Source organism: Melospiza georgiana, chromosome 2, assembly GCF_028018845.1.
Source record: "Melospiza georgiana isolate bMelGeo1 chromosome 2, bMelGeo1.pri, whole genome shotgun sequence".
In the NCBI taxonomy this organism is placed as follows: domain Eukaryota; kingdom Metazoa; phylum Chordata; class Aves; order Passeriformes; family Passerellidae; genus Melospiza; species Melospiza georgiana.
The window spans coordinates 31239896-31257110 of NC_080431.1; the positions used below are offsets into that span (position 1 = coordinate 31239896).

The 17215-nt window shown below is 38.4% G+C and overlaps 1 protein-coding gene and 1 long non-coding RNA gene across 5 annotated transcripts in view; one reads left to right on the top strand and one right to left on the bottom strand.

Annotated features, from left to right (window-relative positions):
• LOC131096742 (uncharacterized) overlaps nt 1-17215 on the top strand; it is a 71249-nt gene that overhangs the window by 42208 nt on the left and 11826 nt on the right. The gene's annotated exons all lie outside the window — the stretch shown is intronic.
• CLYBL (citramalyl-CoA lyase) overlaps nt 1-17215 on the bottom strand; it is a 165259-nt gene that overhangs the window by 14982 nt on the left and 133062 nt on the right. For all 4 annotated transcript variants that reach the window (XM_058045307.1, XM_058045306.1, XM_058045308.1 and 1 more), the window contains exons 3-7: nt 13152-13340; nt 9519-9620; nt 7668-7761; nt 6119-6286; nt 980-1104 (exon numbers count right to left, since the gene is read on the bottom strand). In XM_058045307.1, coding sequence (XP_057901290.1) covers nt 980-1104; nt 6119-6286; nt 7668-7761; nt 9519-9620; nt 13152-13340 — 678 coding nt within the window. The remainder of the gene's footprint in view (nt 1-979; nt 1105-6118; nt 6287-7667; nt 7762-9518; nt 9621-13151; nt 13341-17215) is intronic.

Here is a 17215-nt window from a genome sequence, read left to right on the forward strand (position 1 = left end):
TCTCACTCATCTGCACTCCCCATTCTGACATTGGGACTTTCCTTTTTAACTAGCCCAGGCTTGGCTAAGACTAAGATAAACATGTTTGGCGGCAACTTTTTTTTTTTTCTTTCAAAAAGAGGCAAACTGGATTATAGCAAATAACCTTTAAGATAATTAACTGACAATGCTGCAACTAGCATAAAATCTTCCTTCAGGCGACCCCTAATTTAAGTATTACTGGCACAAAGTGGAGACAGATTGTGCATCACCACCGCAATATTTACATAGCAGAAACCCACAGAGCAGGAAACGTGAGACTCAATGATGCACTAAATTAGGAACAATCATATTCTAGTGTTAATTTGCTTTCTCCTCTATCCAAAATCCAGGTCCAGCAATTGGTACAAATGCACATAAAACATTCCCATTTTTAATGATTAAGAACCACAATCTGCAAGCAGTTTCACTCAAAAGTACATTCAATTACTACTGGGCATGTTTGAGGGATCAAACCCCCAAAAGCGAAACAGGTCTACCAACGCAGAGATTTTTTTTAGAAACCAAGGCTTCCTAATGCATTTATTTCTTTCCATAAATGATGTCTGTGCACGCAGTCTGAGTCCTCTGCAAGCTACCTGACTTTTTGTTGCAAATATTTTCCTCTGACAGTAACACTGTGATTATGCATCATAATGGAGAAACAATTTTAATTCTCTGATGCTGTAGGTACTTGCAGGGACTCAAAAGGCTGCATAAGCAAAGAATTAAAGTTAAAATGGGGAGGAAGGAAAAGATAGCCATTCTATTTCTAAATATACTGGAAAGTGATACATTTATAATATCCACCATCCAGAGACAGATTTCACAAGCAATATTCTCAGTTACAGCACTTCATAAGATAAAAGCAAAGAGCCATCACTCTCTAATAAACCTTTCTAATAGAATCTTAAATATTATTCAAATTGATTCCACTATGGCATATTAGCAAAATATTTACCTTGCCTAATCGCTGATGTTCTTCAAAAGCAGAAATCAGTTCTTGTGCCCACTTTATTTTTTCAGGGCTCGGAGAGAACTGTTCCTGGACAACAGCAATTTGGTTGGGGTGAATCACCTGCTTACCTACAAAGAAGATTAATAACACCAGAATCATGCATCGACAAACAGATGTTCAAGCAAAATGTTCCAACCACTTGAGGCTCTCATATGCCTTGCAGACTTTCTTGCTCTCTAACTAATTATTTTACTTGGTTTATTTTATTTTTAAAACTGGAAAACAGGCAGATAGCTTTTTGGCAGATTATTTTAAAAGTAAGAATACCTTGTGCTATGCTTGCATTCAATATAGTTTGAAAGAACCCAAGATTCTTTCTCCTCCCTCCCCATTTTGATCCATACATCTTCCCTCAGGAATTTCAGGTGCAGTTGCTTGTCTTGGGCAATCAATAACAATTAAGTGTAATGCATCTCTGAATTTGACTATGTAAATAACAGCTCCAGCCACTCTTAAATAAGTTGTATTAAAGTGTGCTCAGAAAATGAGATCTGAAGAAGATGGCAAGAGATCTGTCGGGCTGAAAAGTTACCAGTACCCTAAGGATCATTCCCTAAATTCTCAGTATTGGCTTATAATCATATAATCCCCAATGTTGTTTAAACCGTTGTTGCTGCAATTATTGGTAGTTGCAGGTAGGCTGCAATATTTATTTAGTCACTGGTATAGCAAACAACCACCAGCAGTGCCCTGAGGCTTTATGAAACAGTTTTTTTAATCCTTTCTTGTATAAACATAAGTTAAGAAAATAAAAATAGATGTTGTCTTTTTCACTAGAGATATTCAAACGTGAATAGACAGCCACATAATCCCTTTTAATCTGTGATTGAATTTAGCTGCCTTAAAACAAATACATGTCTAATTTGTTTGACACTTTAAAAAGTGCGGCGTTTGGCGTTATTAGTTCATTTCTATGGGAATTTCACAGACCGGTGGGATCTCTGTGGTTTGCTTTTAAGGTGCCCTAATAAAGGGAGGCTGCCGTAACTCCCAGCTTCCTTCGGAGGAAACAACTCTCTCTCCTCGGTGCCAGAAAACAAAACTAGTCAGAGGGGTGAGCCTGATGCTGCAAAGCTGCCAGCGAGTGAGCAGTGCCCTGCAGACCGAGGCTCCCACAGCCCCGCCGCCGCTGCCTCTTGTGCCAGCCAGAGTTTTGCACTTTGCCAGGACAAGCTGGAAGTGTCAGGACCCAAGGAGGTTCCCTGCACAACGGGGTCTGCTCCCTGTCCCCACTGCCATTAGGCCAGATGTCCTTTAGCAACCAGCCCATCACTGCATCTGAGAAGTCTCACGCCTGAGCGCAGGAATGCACCTATTTTCCATGAAATAACCACTGCAGAAATCCCTGGATTGTTTTCATCAGGCTGCAGTGCGTCTGAGTGATAACTTGGAGTACAAAGAAACTCCACTTAATTAAATGAGCAAAGAAATAGTAGTGCTGTGGTGTTGCTACATTCCTTTGCTGAAATGCCACAAGTAGCTCTATTTTACTTCTTCTTGAACAACGTTTAGTTCATGATTTTACAGGCATGCAAATATTAGTTTGAAATTTCAATATCACAACTATTTTAAAAATACCTTAAATATTGGTAAAAATTTAAACTCCATTAAGAACCATAATTTTTGAAAGAAATGACACAAAAAAATTTTTAAACTAATGTGTTTTATCTTAAGTTTACCCAGAAGTTTTTCAGTAATTTTAATAAAATGTCATAATTAATAAGCTGATGATGTTCCTTATTTGTAATACAACAAATTCTCCATAGCTAAACCATTAATTCAAAAATTGAAGTGTGTACAACAATTTCTTAAAAAATCCTACCGAGCTTAACTGTTTTAAAAAAAATGTTGAGTATATTTTAAATTATATTTGAAGTCAATCTCTAATTATAACAAAATTAAAATTTGTATTAAAAATACACATATATGACTTTTTAAAAGTTTAAAGCATTTCTGTAAAAAGACTTGCTTTTGATAAAGATACCTATATTAGTAAACTATGCTTTTATCATTAAAACACTGCTGAACAATTTAGGAAGAATATAATTGAACTTTTGATTTATAGCACTTGGTTGATTTTTGTCACAGACTACCTATTCAAATAACTGTATTACAGACATAATGCCATGCAGGAACGAAGTAAATATTTTAAACAGAATTGTTGTTATTGACAAGTTACTGAGAGAGTGCAAAATTGGAAGACATTAAAATTTACGACCACGAAATCCTTTTTACAGTACCACTTGATATATTGTATTTTAAATCAATACTTGTCAAGTCTTTTAGGTAACTGTATGATGGTGTCATTTTAGTCTCCTACAAAAGACTGAAAAGGAGAGGACACCTAGACTGTTTCGTATTTATATCTGTTCTCTCAGCATGTAGCTCAGGACTTTTTATAATGACTAAGTCAGCTGTTTAAGCTTATGGCAAGGTTTACCTTATTTTTTACACAAACATTCCTAAAACCTATGCCCATTTATATAGGCAACACACTGATTTAAAGTCCACAGGTAATGCTAGTGTAAAACACCTTGATGGATGCCTATTTATAGATATATAAATTTTTAATTAAATATAAATATTAAAGGACTATTAATTTGGATGGATTACATTTGAAAACATTTGATTTTATGTTTATACACTCACTGAAGGAAAACCAGACTGATTTTAACATAATTGGAAAAGAAAACTTGGCTGCAATAAGCAGTGAGGTCTGCAATAATATTTAAATACCTGGTAAATTCTTCATTATATTATTTTGCTTGTTTAATCTTGAGGGAAGCTATTTAATTACATTAAGGGCAATTTTACTGGCCTAATATGGGGACATCTAAGTACATACAACTTAGCTAAATATTTTGGATTTGCATTGCTTTTGAGAGTGGTGAGTTCAGCCCTGTTCGTGCAAATAAATGAGTTGTTCTCCAGCTATGAGAGCAATTTGCAAGACTCAGTTAATTTCAGTTCTCTTGATTTCAATGATTTTGATTGTTTATTAAAAAGTAACAGGGAGGGATCTTATATTTTAAAATTAGAAGAATTGCACATTTTGAATTTGTTAATAGGTTGACATTTCAGTACTTTTACATTATCAGAGGACTGTCAGTGGCAAATACAATGTGCGTACTTCTGCTTTATACAAAGTCATGGATTAAGCTGAACCCATTTGTAATTTTCTGTGATAAATGTGAAATTGGAAATATTAAAATGATTAAATTATATAGATTATGAAAAAAATACTTGCATAGGTTTGGAAAAACATGATTTTGCTATCAGTTTTGAAATTAGATTTTATTTCAATCAAAAGAAGCAGGAAAGATTATAAAAATATTAGATAAACTGAGAGCAATATTTTAGATTGACCTAAAATATTTTTTTTCTTTTTTCAGAGGAAAAGGAAAAATGCTGTTTTGTTTTAGCTCAAACAGATTTTAATTTTTTTCCCCCACCAAATCAGTAGAATCAGTATTGACCCATCTCTAATTACAGTTGGACTGATTGTCAGGTTGTTGGCTGAATTTTGGAAATGTGTCGATGATAGCTGCAGAAAGGCAGGAGGCAAAGGGCAGGTGCAGTGAGAGCACCTTAATAAAATCTGTACTTTTACAGACCCTTGCTCCTTGTATGGAAAGGCAAGTATGGCACATGTACAGCCAAGACAGAAAGTAATTTTACACCCTAAATTGCTGTGTGACTTTTTCATTTGTCTTCTGTCTGGACCCTGTTCTAGGGTCAGGCAACTTCCACCATAAAGTCACTGGAGTCCAAATCACCATCAGCATTGGTTATGCTGAACATTTGTAAATTTCCTAAACTGACAGCCTCAGTTAAGCACTTCAATGTGCATTAAGCATTCAAAAGAGTGCTCTCAAAGGGTCTAGGCACCTGCAACTCCATCTTCTGTCAACAGGAGGTTCAGATGTTTATGTTTTTTCAAAAATGAAGCCTTTCCTTAAGCTAGGAAATATTGGTTGAGACTAGGTAGCCGTCAGCAGGTGCTACCATTCAGCAGCTCTATTATTTTCCCAACTTCAAAGGCAGCCGAGGGACGGGTGGAAGTCCACACGGCCGTGGATAATGTAGCTGTGAGGAGCTAACCATTTCACCTCCAAAACAGGACTTGGGCTTGCAAATGTCAAAGCTCAGAGCTTGTGCTGAAAAGCATTGATTGCTATTCTTTTACTGGTATGCCAAGGTCACTTAAAATTGCACTTATTTTTTTGTTTGGTGTTTTAAGATGTTATATACAGCTAACTGTGAAACTAGAGTTTGCTAGGTGGCATTGCTATCACCCACGCTTTTGGTAACAGAAACCTAAGGGATATTCTCATATGCGTATCCTGGATAGTGGTCAAAGAAAAATAATGTGGTGTTCATCCTGTGTGTTAGAATTCTCTCATGCATGTGTCAAATGGCTGCTTTCTATTGCAGCCCCCAGTCTTTGGTGGCTGCACTGTCCCAAAGAGGCATCCGAGCGACCTGGTACACCAATCACAGGGTGACAGGCTGCATTACAGGACTGTGGGGCAAGGAGCCTGCTGCTCTTGCTGTCTGCCAATACCCGTAGGTGTCACCAGCACTTACTAGGGAGAAAGCCAGGAGACTACAAAGAAACCAAAGAAAACAATAAGAAAATAACTTTCCCCTAGCAGCTAGCATATGAGATTTACTTCTCTTTTTTTTTTTCTTTGCCTAAAAAGTATTTTTAAACTGCTGCTGTTGTTCAAACAAAGAGAAAGGGCTCCAGGTGTGGAGGAGCCATGGCAGAGTACAGTATTGCCTTTCCTGTGCTCTGGGAAGGGAGGAATCACTGCACAGCCTCTACCCCAACTTCTCTTCAAAACCAGTCACACGCTTCATGGCAGATGGTTTCAAAAAGCATCCTGTGACTTTTCAGGCAAAATTTCCAGCTACAATTTTTAAGATAGTAATAAACATAGAAGAGCTTGATATCAATGAGTTTTTCAATAAGTGCCCTGAAACAAAAATCAAGTTGTTTGTCCAGGTGACAGTAAACACAGCAACCTATTTAAAATGAGCAAGGTCCGCGTTCTTTTGAGGCATCGGCAAAAGTCGTACCCGTGAATCCCATGGAGGCGCCTTCCCTCGATTGCCTGCGGAGCCCATCTTCATCATGGAAATCAATGTAAACAAGGTCTATTGCTTGAAGGCCAAATGCCTTTGCTGTGACTATGATTTTTTGCCTGGCGTATAGAATATCGTGAGTTTCTTTACTGCTTGTTGCACCTGAGAAAATAATGAGAACAAAGAAAAGCTGACATGAGTATTTCAAACCTTTCTGTTTTAAATATTTCTTATGTTAAAAAAAAAGGGGGAAATTTTGAGATTATATTTAACTGATTTAGAAAATAGAAGAGGCATGTAAAGCTATACTGTAGAGTCAAAATGATACTCTTCTGAGGAAAAAAGATGCTTTAGCAAAAATAAAAAATAACATCCCTCTAAACACTAGTTTATAAATTCAGATTTTGATTTAGTTTAAATCAGAATTTGAAAGCCTGAAGTCAGTGGAAGCTTTGTCTGGTAAGGACTGCTGACTTGGCTAAAATGAAAGTAATTATTAGATTTTGCTATTTACTGAATGTACAGTGAGAAGCATTACAGTAAGAGAAGCTTTACACAAATTGATATACTGGGTCCAACTAAATGGTTAAAAAATTCACACTGAGAATAGAATTGCACTTTCCTTGGTTCTGATTCTTGTCACAACTGATGTCCTAAGCTGAATATTTAAGCTTTAGTATTTGAATGAAAAATTGATGGTAGATGACTTCTGAGAAGAAGCAAAAGTATTCATGAGACTTCATGTGCTCACAGGCTACCAGCTAAGCAATGTACTCATGTGAAGGCTAGTGGGAAAAAAATAATAACAATAATAACCATAAGGTTACTATTTAGATAGAGATTTTCAGTCTGTAAGGAATATTTTAGTAAAGCAATGCTGATTTTTACATTAACATACTTATTTTTAATGTAGAAGTTCATAGCTCTGGGCTTTTATCTTTAAATTAAATCAGAAGCTAAGTGCCCTCTTATAAAATAAATAGGGAAGCACTTTTTAATTTTTAGGAAGACTAATAGTGCTTTCATTTGAATATGTGGCTGTATTGACATGTGACAACTTTAAAATAAATTCATGAAAGCAAAATGTAGCAGGAGAGTGTTTGTGCTTGATGTCAAAAGCTTGAGTGACAGTTGTATGTAAAGAAGTGGTGAAGCGGACACCAGAATTTTAGGACTTTCAAATGTAGTTCTAAAAAGCATATGAATGTTGCTTATGCATACAATATTTTAAAATTATTTCAGTGACTCAAGAGGGTGAGGGTTTATTTTGTTTGTCTGTTTTGGGGTTTTTTTTGGTGTTTTTTTAAAATTAACTTCTGGTACTGACTGGCAAAAAGCACAAGGAAGTCTCAGTGCCCTGTAGCACAAGGACCATGTTTTAAATTGCCAGTGGTACATTCTGCACTGAAAAGAAATTAAGGAGTAAAATGAAAATGTAAAATGCAGACTCAAGTGTCATTAATTATTGCTGTCAGAAATTTCACAGGCTTCTCCGAAACAAATGCCATACATAAACATTTATAGTAAAGAGGCAAGTAACAACCTATGCTGGCACGGAAGTCCTCTCCTCCAAAGACAACTGCATCCAAATGAAAGCCAGCCTGGGATCCTGTTCTCAGTGCTTCTTCACAGACAGCCTTCAAATGAGAACAGAGCATTAATGTCTACAGAAATGCAGGATGCAGAGAAACTACAGAGGCTGTTACAGCAACCCAGCGGTACCAAAATCCTTCTGAAATGTTGCTCCTATTAAGCAAAGCCACTGTAGGTGCTCGCCAATGCACAGTGCTTTAAAATGACTCAGCAAAAGAAAAAAGTATTTTGCTTTCCCTAAGCATCCAGATAGCAAATACTGGGCATCCATAACAGGTTCCCCACCTTCTGGTTTACATTATGCCTCAGGTGTTACTGTGACCACTACTTCAGACATTTATGTAGCGACATGAAACAAAACATTTGGCAAATATTGCTTAGCAACAAACAAAAAGTATTATATTTGATTAGTTTGACAAGCAATATATCTGCATGAGAAACTGAAATAAAGATCAGAAACTCTTTTATGAAATAAATAATATTAATGGTTTACAATTATTACAAGTTCCTTACAAGATAGAAGATTTGCCACTTTAAAGTGTCCATCTACATATAACTAAAAATAAGCAAAGGAAGTTAAAATGCAACAAGTGCTGCTGAAAAGCATTAAAATAAAAGTAAAACAATTTTCTGCTGTAGCTTTTTTCATGAGGAGAGTAGTATTACTATTTTATATTGGTGTTTGGATAATATTAGTATCTTTTAAGGCTAAGGTACATGGAAAGAGACATGTAATTACCAGCTCTACTATCGGGCGTTCTTCTGTAGCAGCTGGTGGGACACAAAATCATTCTGTAACAAAGTGTGCTTTAAAAGGGAACTCTCCTGCCAGCATCAGCAACTGCAACATTAAACCTCCACTATAAAATACTGTAGGTGAAGAAAAACCTCAATGGTTTAATATATGATCTAATTCTGTGTTTGCACACTGGACAGGAGCGTGTCCATTTGGTTATGGCTTTATCATGCTCGCAGATAGGTGAGTGCGTGCTGTAAGATAAATGGCTGTATCAAACGACCAGGCTGCCTGTGAGGTACTTCTGGAGGGACTTCTGATCTGTGTGTCCTCAGCTGGTCTGAAACTTTTCCCTTAGAGCTTGGGAGGGGAATGTGGAGTTCCTTGTGCATGCACGAGCTCTTCTGTTTCATTACCACGTTTCCTTGCCATTCTGAAAAACCTGGACTCGATAGGAAGGGCTGGGGAGGGATTTGTATTAAAATGAAATTAATAAATTAGATCTGATCTAAAATTACCCTAAAAATGAGCATGTTCTTCAAGTATTTTCAATGTTAATTCTGTGTCTAATCTTAGCATTAAATACTCTATCATACAGACAAAGAAATGACAACATGGAATTTGATTGTAATGTTATTAGTAAAAACCATTATAAAGAAGCAAGTTTAGCAATAGTGAGGTGATAATTAACTCTTATTTCAAACTAAGTGTTACACAAAAGTTGTGTCTGACAGCTACTAAATAGCCTGAAACACTGAGTATTCCATATCTTTGGAGAGACCTTTTCCACTCCAAATGTGTTCAAAACAGTACCAATGAATGAAGAGAGGTTTTGATATTTGTTGTGGACTGTCTGGAGCTGTTCTGTCACTGGAATACTTTGAATTTATGAAGGCCTTTACAATACAAACATCAGAGTTCAATGTGCAAATGTTTTTGGGGATTGAACAATAAATTTTGTATTTTTTAACCTCTTTTCCTTGGTGAAATCAGGGAGAGACTGAGTATTCTCCTTATCCTAGTTTGCTGAGATGGCAAAATATGAACACTTCAAGACTTTCTTACCTTAAAATTGAGCAAGCCCATTGCAGTTTCCACAAAGGGGATAAAATTCATTGGTTCTACAAGTGTTCGGCCTTTTAGGTGATGTAAGAATTTGTCTGAAAACTAAAACTACACAGAATGAGCTATCAGAGGCAAAAATAGAACAGTCTACATGTATACACAACATGGCAAATATTCACCTGACTGTAACAAACACCCCTCCCCACCCCAAAACCTGATAACTAAAAATTAGAACAGCTTATAACAAGGCCTGTGATCTGAAACTGCAACATTCCCATACATTTCTAAATTTGGAGGCTGGTTTGCAAGGAAAAAAAAAATTAAAAAAAAAAATCCAATCTTAGCACCTCTCACCCTGGCTCAGTGAAATGCAAATCCGTGGGCTGTGGAAAACAATGAAGTGCTGCTGTACCTGAGGTCCGGTTTTGTTTCAGGTCCAGCACTGCCATCACTGGAAGCGCTCCACAGCCTTCTAAGTGGCATCCGTATTATTCATTACGGCACCGTTACCCTTTTGTTCAATAGGCTTTTCTTCATAATTTTTTAGCTTACCTAGGAAGGCCTTAAAAAGGAAGTTTAATTCTTTGAAGACCAAAGCTTGCCAATTTTTTCCATGAGACCAGTTCACAGCTAGCTCTGAGCTGCCAGTGGGGTAGCCCAAATTCCAAAATCTATCATCTGGAAACATACAAAAGCTCTTGCACAGATTTTTCCCCTTTCAAAAGGGAAAAAAAAAAAAAAAAAAAAAGGAGGGGGGAAAACCTTCAGCCCTATATTGTAAATGTCTTATGTCTGTCCAGATCGAGTAATTTGCGTCAAGATAAACATATTTCAGGTACTGCAAAAATGTTAGTAAATAAAGACAAAAATCACATATGCATATATTTTAAATTTAAGGAATATTCAACTATTAATGGATATCAAAGGAAAGGGAATTTTAATCATCTCTCCATTCAGTCTCAGTTGGGTAAATCATATCTAAGAGATTTGCATAAATATAAACCATCAAAGACTTTTCATCTTCAAAGGGGGTTTCAAGACCCTATAAGCTTTGTACTGTAATCATCGCAGGTCACAACCCTGCAGGAATAAGGCTGCTATGGCAACATAAAAAACTAATGCTTAAGGCTTAGCATAATATTCTGACTAATAGAAAGGAAACTCATTTTAAAAGCTGGCAGCCTATTTACCAGAAGCTGGATTAGAGGTGTTATTTCCCCTTTTAGCTTCCCCCCACCACCCCTCCCCAAAAGAAGGAAAATCTAATCACCCAGATCTTGAAAAAAAAAAAAAAGCTTTCCAGCAATTTGCAGTAACTTTACAATTAGGCCAAAATAAATCACAGCTTTCTCCGGTGAAGAATTCTGCCCTCCCATCTCTGCTCTGCATCATCACCATGGCCCTCTAGATAACTTTTCTTTAGTGAAGAGAATTCCACTCAAAAATGTGCAAGGAGAAAAAAAAATCAATTCACTCTGTACAGTATGGCAGGTTACTACAGTGACAGAAAACAGTAAAGTTCACCCAGGCAAATGCAGAAAATGAGGTAATATAATGGTATCAGTATATCTTCTTAAGACTCTTACCTGGTTTTAATTTTTTTAAGAGGAAAAAAATGTTACTGTGTGTATATTTTAGGTGCAAGTTAAAGAGCAGAGTTCTTGTTTTATTTTAACTATTTTAAAAGTCACACTCCTGGAATTTTTGCTATCTTTTGTTTTGAAGGTAAAGCAAAAAAAAAAAAAAAAGAGCACATTTAATTAAATATTGCCTCCCTTCCTTTCCCTTGTAAAAGATTTGCAATAAGCACCAATACAAAAGGTAACGAGTGGAGAAGTTTCAATTAATTTTTTTTTTTTTCAAAAGGAGACGATTAAATGTTTCCGGCCTGGTAAAGTGTTCATTTCAGGGAGAAAGGGAAAAAAAAAAGAAGAAGGCGGAGGAAAAAAAAACCCACAAAGCTTGGGGAGGGGATGAAGTAGCAAGGCCTCAGCAATTCTTTCAATTCCAGTGCACACCCAATAGTGTGTCGGGAAGAATGCACACTGGTCGGGATTTGTGGGAGAATTGTCCCGCCACAAAGGAGGGAGAGTTACGCTTGTTATAGTCCAATAAGCCATGCCAGTCAAACAAGTACCCACACTAGGGACAAAAGGAAAGCAAGAGATTCTCACACAAAAGAAAACAAGTAAGCCCATCTTTTAGTTGTGCATCAGCCTCCAGGTTTTCTGCTGCACATAAATAAAAATGAAGGGGGGGAGCGGGTGTGCGTGGGGGGAAAGAAACAGCTTCTGGGAGGCTGAAAAATCATGCTGGAGTGATTTTTTTGAGGATTGGGAAAAGAAGGCAGCGGTGTTAGGCAGAGTATGTTCTTTGTGTGCAAAGGTTGGGCAAAGGGAGAGCGAAGCAAAAGAAGGACAGTGATGCAGAAGCTTCTGGGGTTGGCTTGTTTTCCATGATGGAAATGAAAGTTAGCCAGAGGGAAGGTGGAAGAGGATGAGGTGACAAAGAGCCCTGGCATCCCGTCTCCCCGCAAAACCTACTTGGTGGCAGCAAGGGCTCTGCCATTTTGGTATCATGAATATTCATCACTGACAAGTTCTGTCTAACACTTACATGGCTGTAAACCCTGAGAGGTGCACTCTGGTTAATTTAATTACCCGTTGGTGGAAGGGGATGGACAACCTTCCGTGGAGGCCAAAGGGGCAGCGCCACGGCATGGACGGGGCCTGTCCCACACCTGGTGACGGGGCTGAGCTCCGTGGTGTGCTCAGGCCCATCTCCATGGCCTGATCAAGGTTAGGTGCTGAGATTAAAATAGACCCTAATGCGCCTGCCTGCTTTTCATCACAGCTTGCACGCGTGCTAGCTGCTCAGCTAGCGGTTTGCAAAAATATGAAGTGAATAATTAAGCATTATTCCTTTACTGGTGTGTTGCAGCAATAATGGTATATCCAAACAAGCATCCCTCTTTTTTGACAATTAAAACAATTATAGCATAATTAGGCCTATTTCAAAGTTTTCTTAAGTAATTTGACATGCCAACCATTTACATTTCAGGTTTTTATTGGCTGAAAAGTCAGTTGTGAAACACAAACACACCTGTCAGCAATTAAAAAGGAAGAAGTAGAGAACTGTTCAGGAAATAATATCTGTGCTAATTAAAAACACTACTTAAAAGCTTCCTGTTTGTTCCTCCAGTTGCCCCAAGGAGTGACCTTCCCCCCAACCCATTTTTTCATATGTTGCTAACATGGTTTCCCATCTCCTGCTTCCAATGCACGTAACTAAGGCTCTTGGACAGACAATAATTTTGCTTGTTAGGGTAGTCTGAGAAGAGTCAGGCACTTACCCTTCTACTTTTGATAATATATTCTGACAGCAATATTGGTTCTTTGTCAGCCATGGGAGAAATACACCTGGTTTTCTTTATAAACGTGTTCCATATATGCTTTTTATACAGCACATCACACACACACATTTAAGTGGATGCACTGCCCAATTACCTCAGCCAAGCAACAACATCATATGGCATTTGCAGCCTTCCTCTTAACTCACAGTCATTCCTCTCTGTGCCTGGATGAACTTGGCCCAACAGCTTCAGTCAAAAGCTACTGTGTTGTTGGTACTCACCCATCTTATTTCCTCAACATTTTCAACCTTGGGCAGCATCATGCTTGAAGGCAGGGTCTTGGACTGCAAAAGCACCTCTAGATCTTCTTCTGCAAGGCCGCTGGACACGGAGTTTATCCTGACACACTTTTCACCATGGCCTAAGTCAAACTCTTCAAGGGTTTTCACGATGTTCAGTCTTGCTTCTCTCTACATTATATATGAGTTCCGATGCACAAGAAAAGAAAAAGAAAACATATTTCCTATTGACAGAAAAACGCACTGAGAAGAAAACTTGTTGAAAAGACATTGGGGAAAAGCTAGACAGCCAATATAGTGGTTTCCCCAAAATGTCTGTCACTCTTGGACTTTATTGAAGCAGTCATTACCAGAACCTCACAATTTTACCTTCCTCTTTACTGTTTCTTTATGACTGGTAAATTCAATGCATGGGGTTTCTACCACTTGCAGGAAACAAGACTTTTGTGTCTGCTAGTGCTGAACATGTATAACAAACACAAATCTTTATGCTAACATAATGTATTGCACTAACTGTCTGCTCTCTCAGAAATGGCATATTCTTAAATTTGCATCAAAAATTAATTTTTGTAATTTAGCTCTGTAATTTTGCCTGAATGTCGAAAAGTACAGACGTATATATGCCTCTTTGGTTTTCCTTTACTCCATGTATTCAAAGTGCATTAAAGGCAGTAATAGAATTCACAACATACATATAAAAACAACACTGAAATAACTCCAAGGTTTTTCTTAGACCACATGAAAGGGCATTCTGTTGGCACAAAATAAAATCTCCAAAGACACACACTTCCCCTGGTCGTTTGCTATTTTTGTGAAAGTAAATTTACAAATCTGTTTAATGGTTGATTTGCATGAAGAATACTGGCATGCTTTTCTGAAATGAAATGCATTTCTTGGCCTGGAGAAGGGGGTAGGGGTCGGAGGAAGGTGCTAGGCTCCTTGCTTCCTGCCAACTGAAGTTTTAACCCCAAATTCCTTCCACTCACCAACAGCCCCTAACAAATTTGCATTGTCAAAACGCACACTTATCATTTCATTTGTGAAGAGTTTTTATGGGGCTAATAAAACTTTAAAGCTCCTGAGCCATGGAGGCTCAGGAATGACTTTAACAATATGCAGTTGCTGAATAGAGATGCTTTTCAAGAAAAAAGGCAAACTCAAGAGGAAAAAAACAACAAAAAGAAATCATCAAAGTTAATATGCAGGCTAATACAAATCAGCAAGAGAGCACATGACAGTAGATTTAAACCAGACGGATGCAGACCTCTGCCGGCAAGAGGGGCAGAGGTGGTTTCCCAATGTGGTCTGAGTTAAACAGTGTGAGGGAACAGTAGCTTACAGTTGTCAGGACCGATGAGAACAGGGTCTCCCAGGCCAGTTTAAGACAGCTCTGCAGTGTACTGATTTACAGGGCTGGGACCCCTGATAATTAGGGTAAGTTTGGAGAAAAGCAATTGGTGGCTCTAACTGGTTAAAAGGAAGGAATAATGAAGCAGAAAGTTAATGAAATCTGAAGCAAACAGCCTTCAGCTTGGGGCTCCTAGCAGTGCTCCTCCCAAGGCTGGGAGCATATGCCTGTTAATGGGACAGGCGGGAACAAGGCACCCATGTATGCATCCCTGGGCTGCCATCAAGGGGTGCCATCTCTGGAAAATGCAACCCAAAACGTGAGCTGCTGTGAATGGATTCTGTCTGGAGCCATTAGGAGAGCCACATAAACATGCATGCAGTTTAGTACAAACACGTCCAGCTGGAAGACAGCTCCGGCCCATGGCTGTCTTATATGGCTCTTCCAAATTTGGTCAACCCAACTGTATGATGCCAATACTGGGAAATACAAATCCCCTATGTTTTCCTTCTCTGACTCAGGGTAATAGGTTTCTAGGGCTGAGCTGAAAGCTTCTGGACATGATGCAGAAGGGTAGCTTAAAATCACACTCCAAACCAATTTATGCTTTTAATTAAAGTCAGATTATCACCATTTCAGCACACACCAATGCAATTTGCAAAAGAGAGATCTTCCCAAAGTATCCTCTAAGGCAGCACTCAATTCCAGCTGAAGGCACATCTCCAGCAAACTTGCAGCCTAATTTGTTATGATTTTTTTTCAGAATATAATAATGAGCACTATTATGAGACCATTTCATATCTGTTTTTCTCCTCAGTCTGCAAACTCCCTTCCCAAAAAAGACAGATCGTGTCTTTCTAGGTATATTTCCATACAAAACACTTATTAACAGGCTGTTGCTGTTATCAATTTACATAAACTAAATGTGCAGCCCTCTGGTACGTATCCCAAAAATAACCAACAACTTCACTGAATTTATACCAACCAACAAACATGGGGAGAGGGTTGATGTTTTTTCCCATATTTTAATAGAAAATATGTTGCTATGTTAGTTAACACACCCATGCCATCTGTTGGGTTGAGAATTGATGCGTTTGCTTAGAACTGCTATGTATTAGATCTGTATGCCCAGATACTCCAGGAATGGAAATCTTTCCTTTTCATAATATAATACTTCTAGTCACTATAGTTTCCGCAGCAAGAATCAATTTATGTTTTTAACTGTGGAACAAACTGATGGGATCTGGCTGCCAAAGCCAGAGCTTGTGAGGGGGCTGACTGTGCCTACCCTTCCTACAATGGAGGAAATCTGACTAATGTTAGTGGGGAGTATCAGGTTCCCATAAAGGTTTCCAATAAAACATTTCATGGGTAAATAAAAAAATTATATACTAAAACCTTTGACCAAACGTATTAAAAACATGGAGAAAAGGGAGAGTCCTTTGTGCCTCATTAGGCAGGGAAATGTAGAGGCTCTTCTTATTGTAGAATTCGTGCAACAGCTAAAATCCTAAGCTAGATAAACTACTCCAAAATTGTAACAGAGAAAAAGGTAGTCCTTGATACAATAATATCCTTACTGCCAAGAATGGGAAGACTAAAATTTTTATGGAATGGTGAGAAACATATTTGCCCTGTTGTTCACATGAGAACTACAACATCAGATAATACTTTGTCATGAAGGAATAGCTGATAAAGAAATAAATCAAATCATTAAGTAAAATATTTCATGCTCAAGTAGCTTGGGATGGTGATATCCTCCTTGGGTCCCATGTGAGCTGGGTTCTTTATCAAACTGAACAAGAGAGAAATACAACAGAGAGCTTCATGGTAAATAGTGATGCTATCAAAATGCTTTAAATTTGTGCTGGGAAGCTCACTGAGGAAAAAAAATGGTTGGTCAGGGTGGCTACTTTAGCACCCCGTCTGTTTGACTCTGAGGAGGACACAGGAAGAGGTTCATTATCATGTGCAGCTACGCCAACTGGTGAAGATAAAGGTTTTGGTGACGCAGCATTGCTGACAAATCCATTGCTACCCAAACACACACACACACACCCTGAAATTAAAAATGGCAATACGCACAATGCCGGCTCCACTGGCACCCATTAAACCTAATAACTAAGCATCCTCATGAGTTTCTAGCTCTGAATTATCAAATCTGCAAAGAAAACAACATCCGTCCACTTTTACACTCCAGTGGAAGAGGTGGTCCCTCGCGGCAGGGCTGCGCAGTCTCGCCATCTGGAGAATAAATCGAGTGTGAAGTACAGTATAGTTTGGGACCAAGCTCCGTGGCGGCAGCCCAGCAGTTAGTTCATTAGTCCCAAACTTGCGGGGATTAGTGCGGTATCAGCTCTACTGTCGGATGGGATCAGGCAGGCAGAGCGCGAGACTCGGGGAAGGGGGTGGCGGCAAAGAGGGAGCCCCTTGGGCTCCTTGATAAAACCACACTCTATTAGTGCACCTGAATGTGTGCTTTTGGTAACAGTATTTGGAAACAGCTTCCCATCATCTGAATCAGTACCTTCCCATTTCTCCTTTTTTTCTTCTTCTCGCTTTTTTTTTCCTGCACGTTATTTGTCAAAACATAGATATTTCCACTTCAGAACAGAAAAACTAAAGAAGAAAGAATGCCATAGAGCTGGAAGTTCAGCCACCCACTCACCTTGGACACACCATTAATACAGCAAAAGAT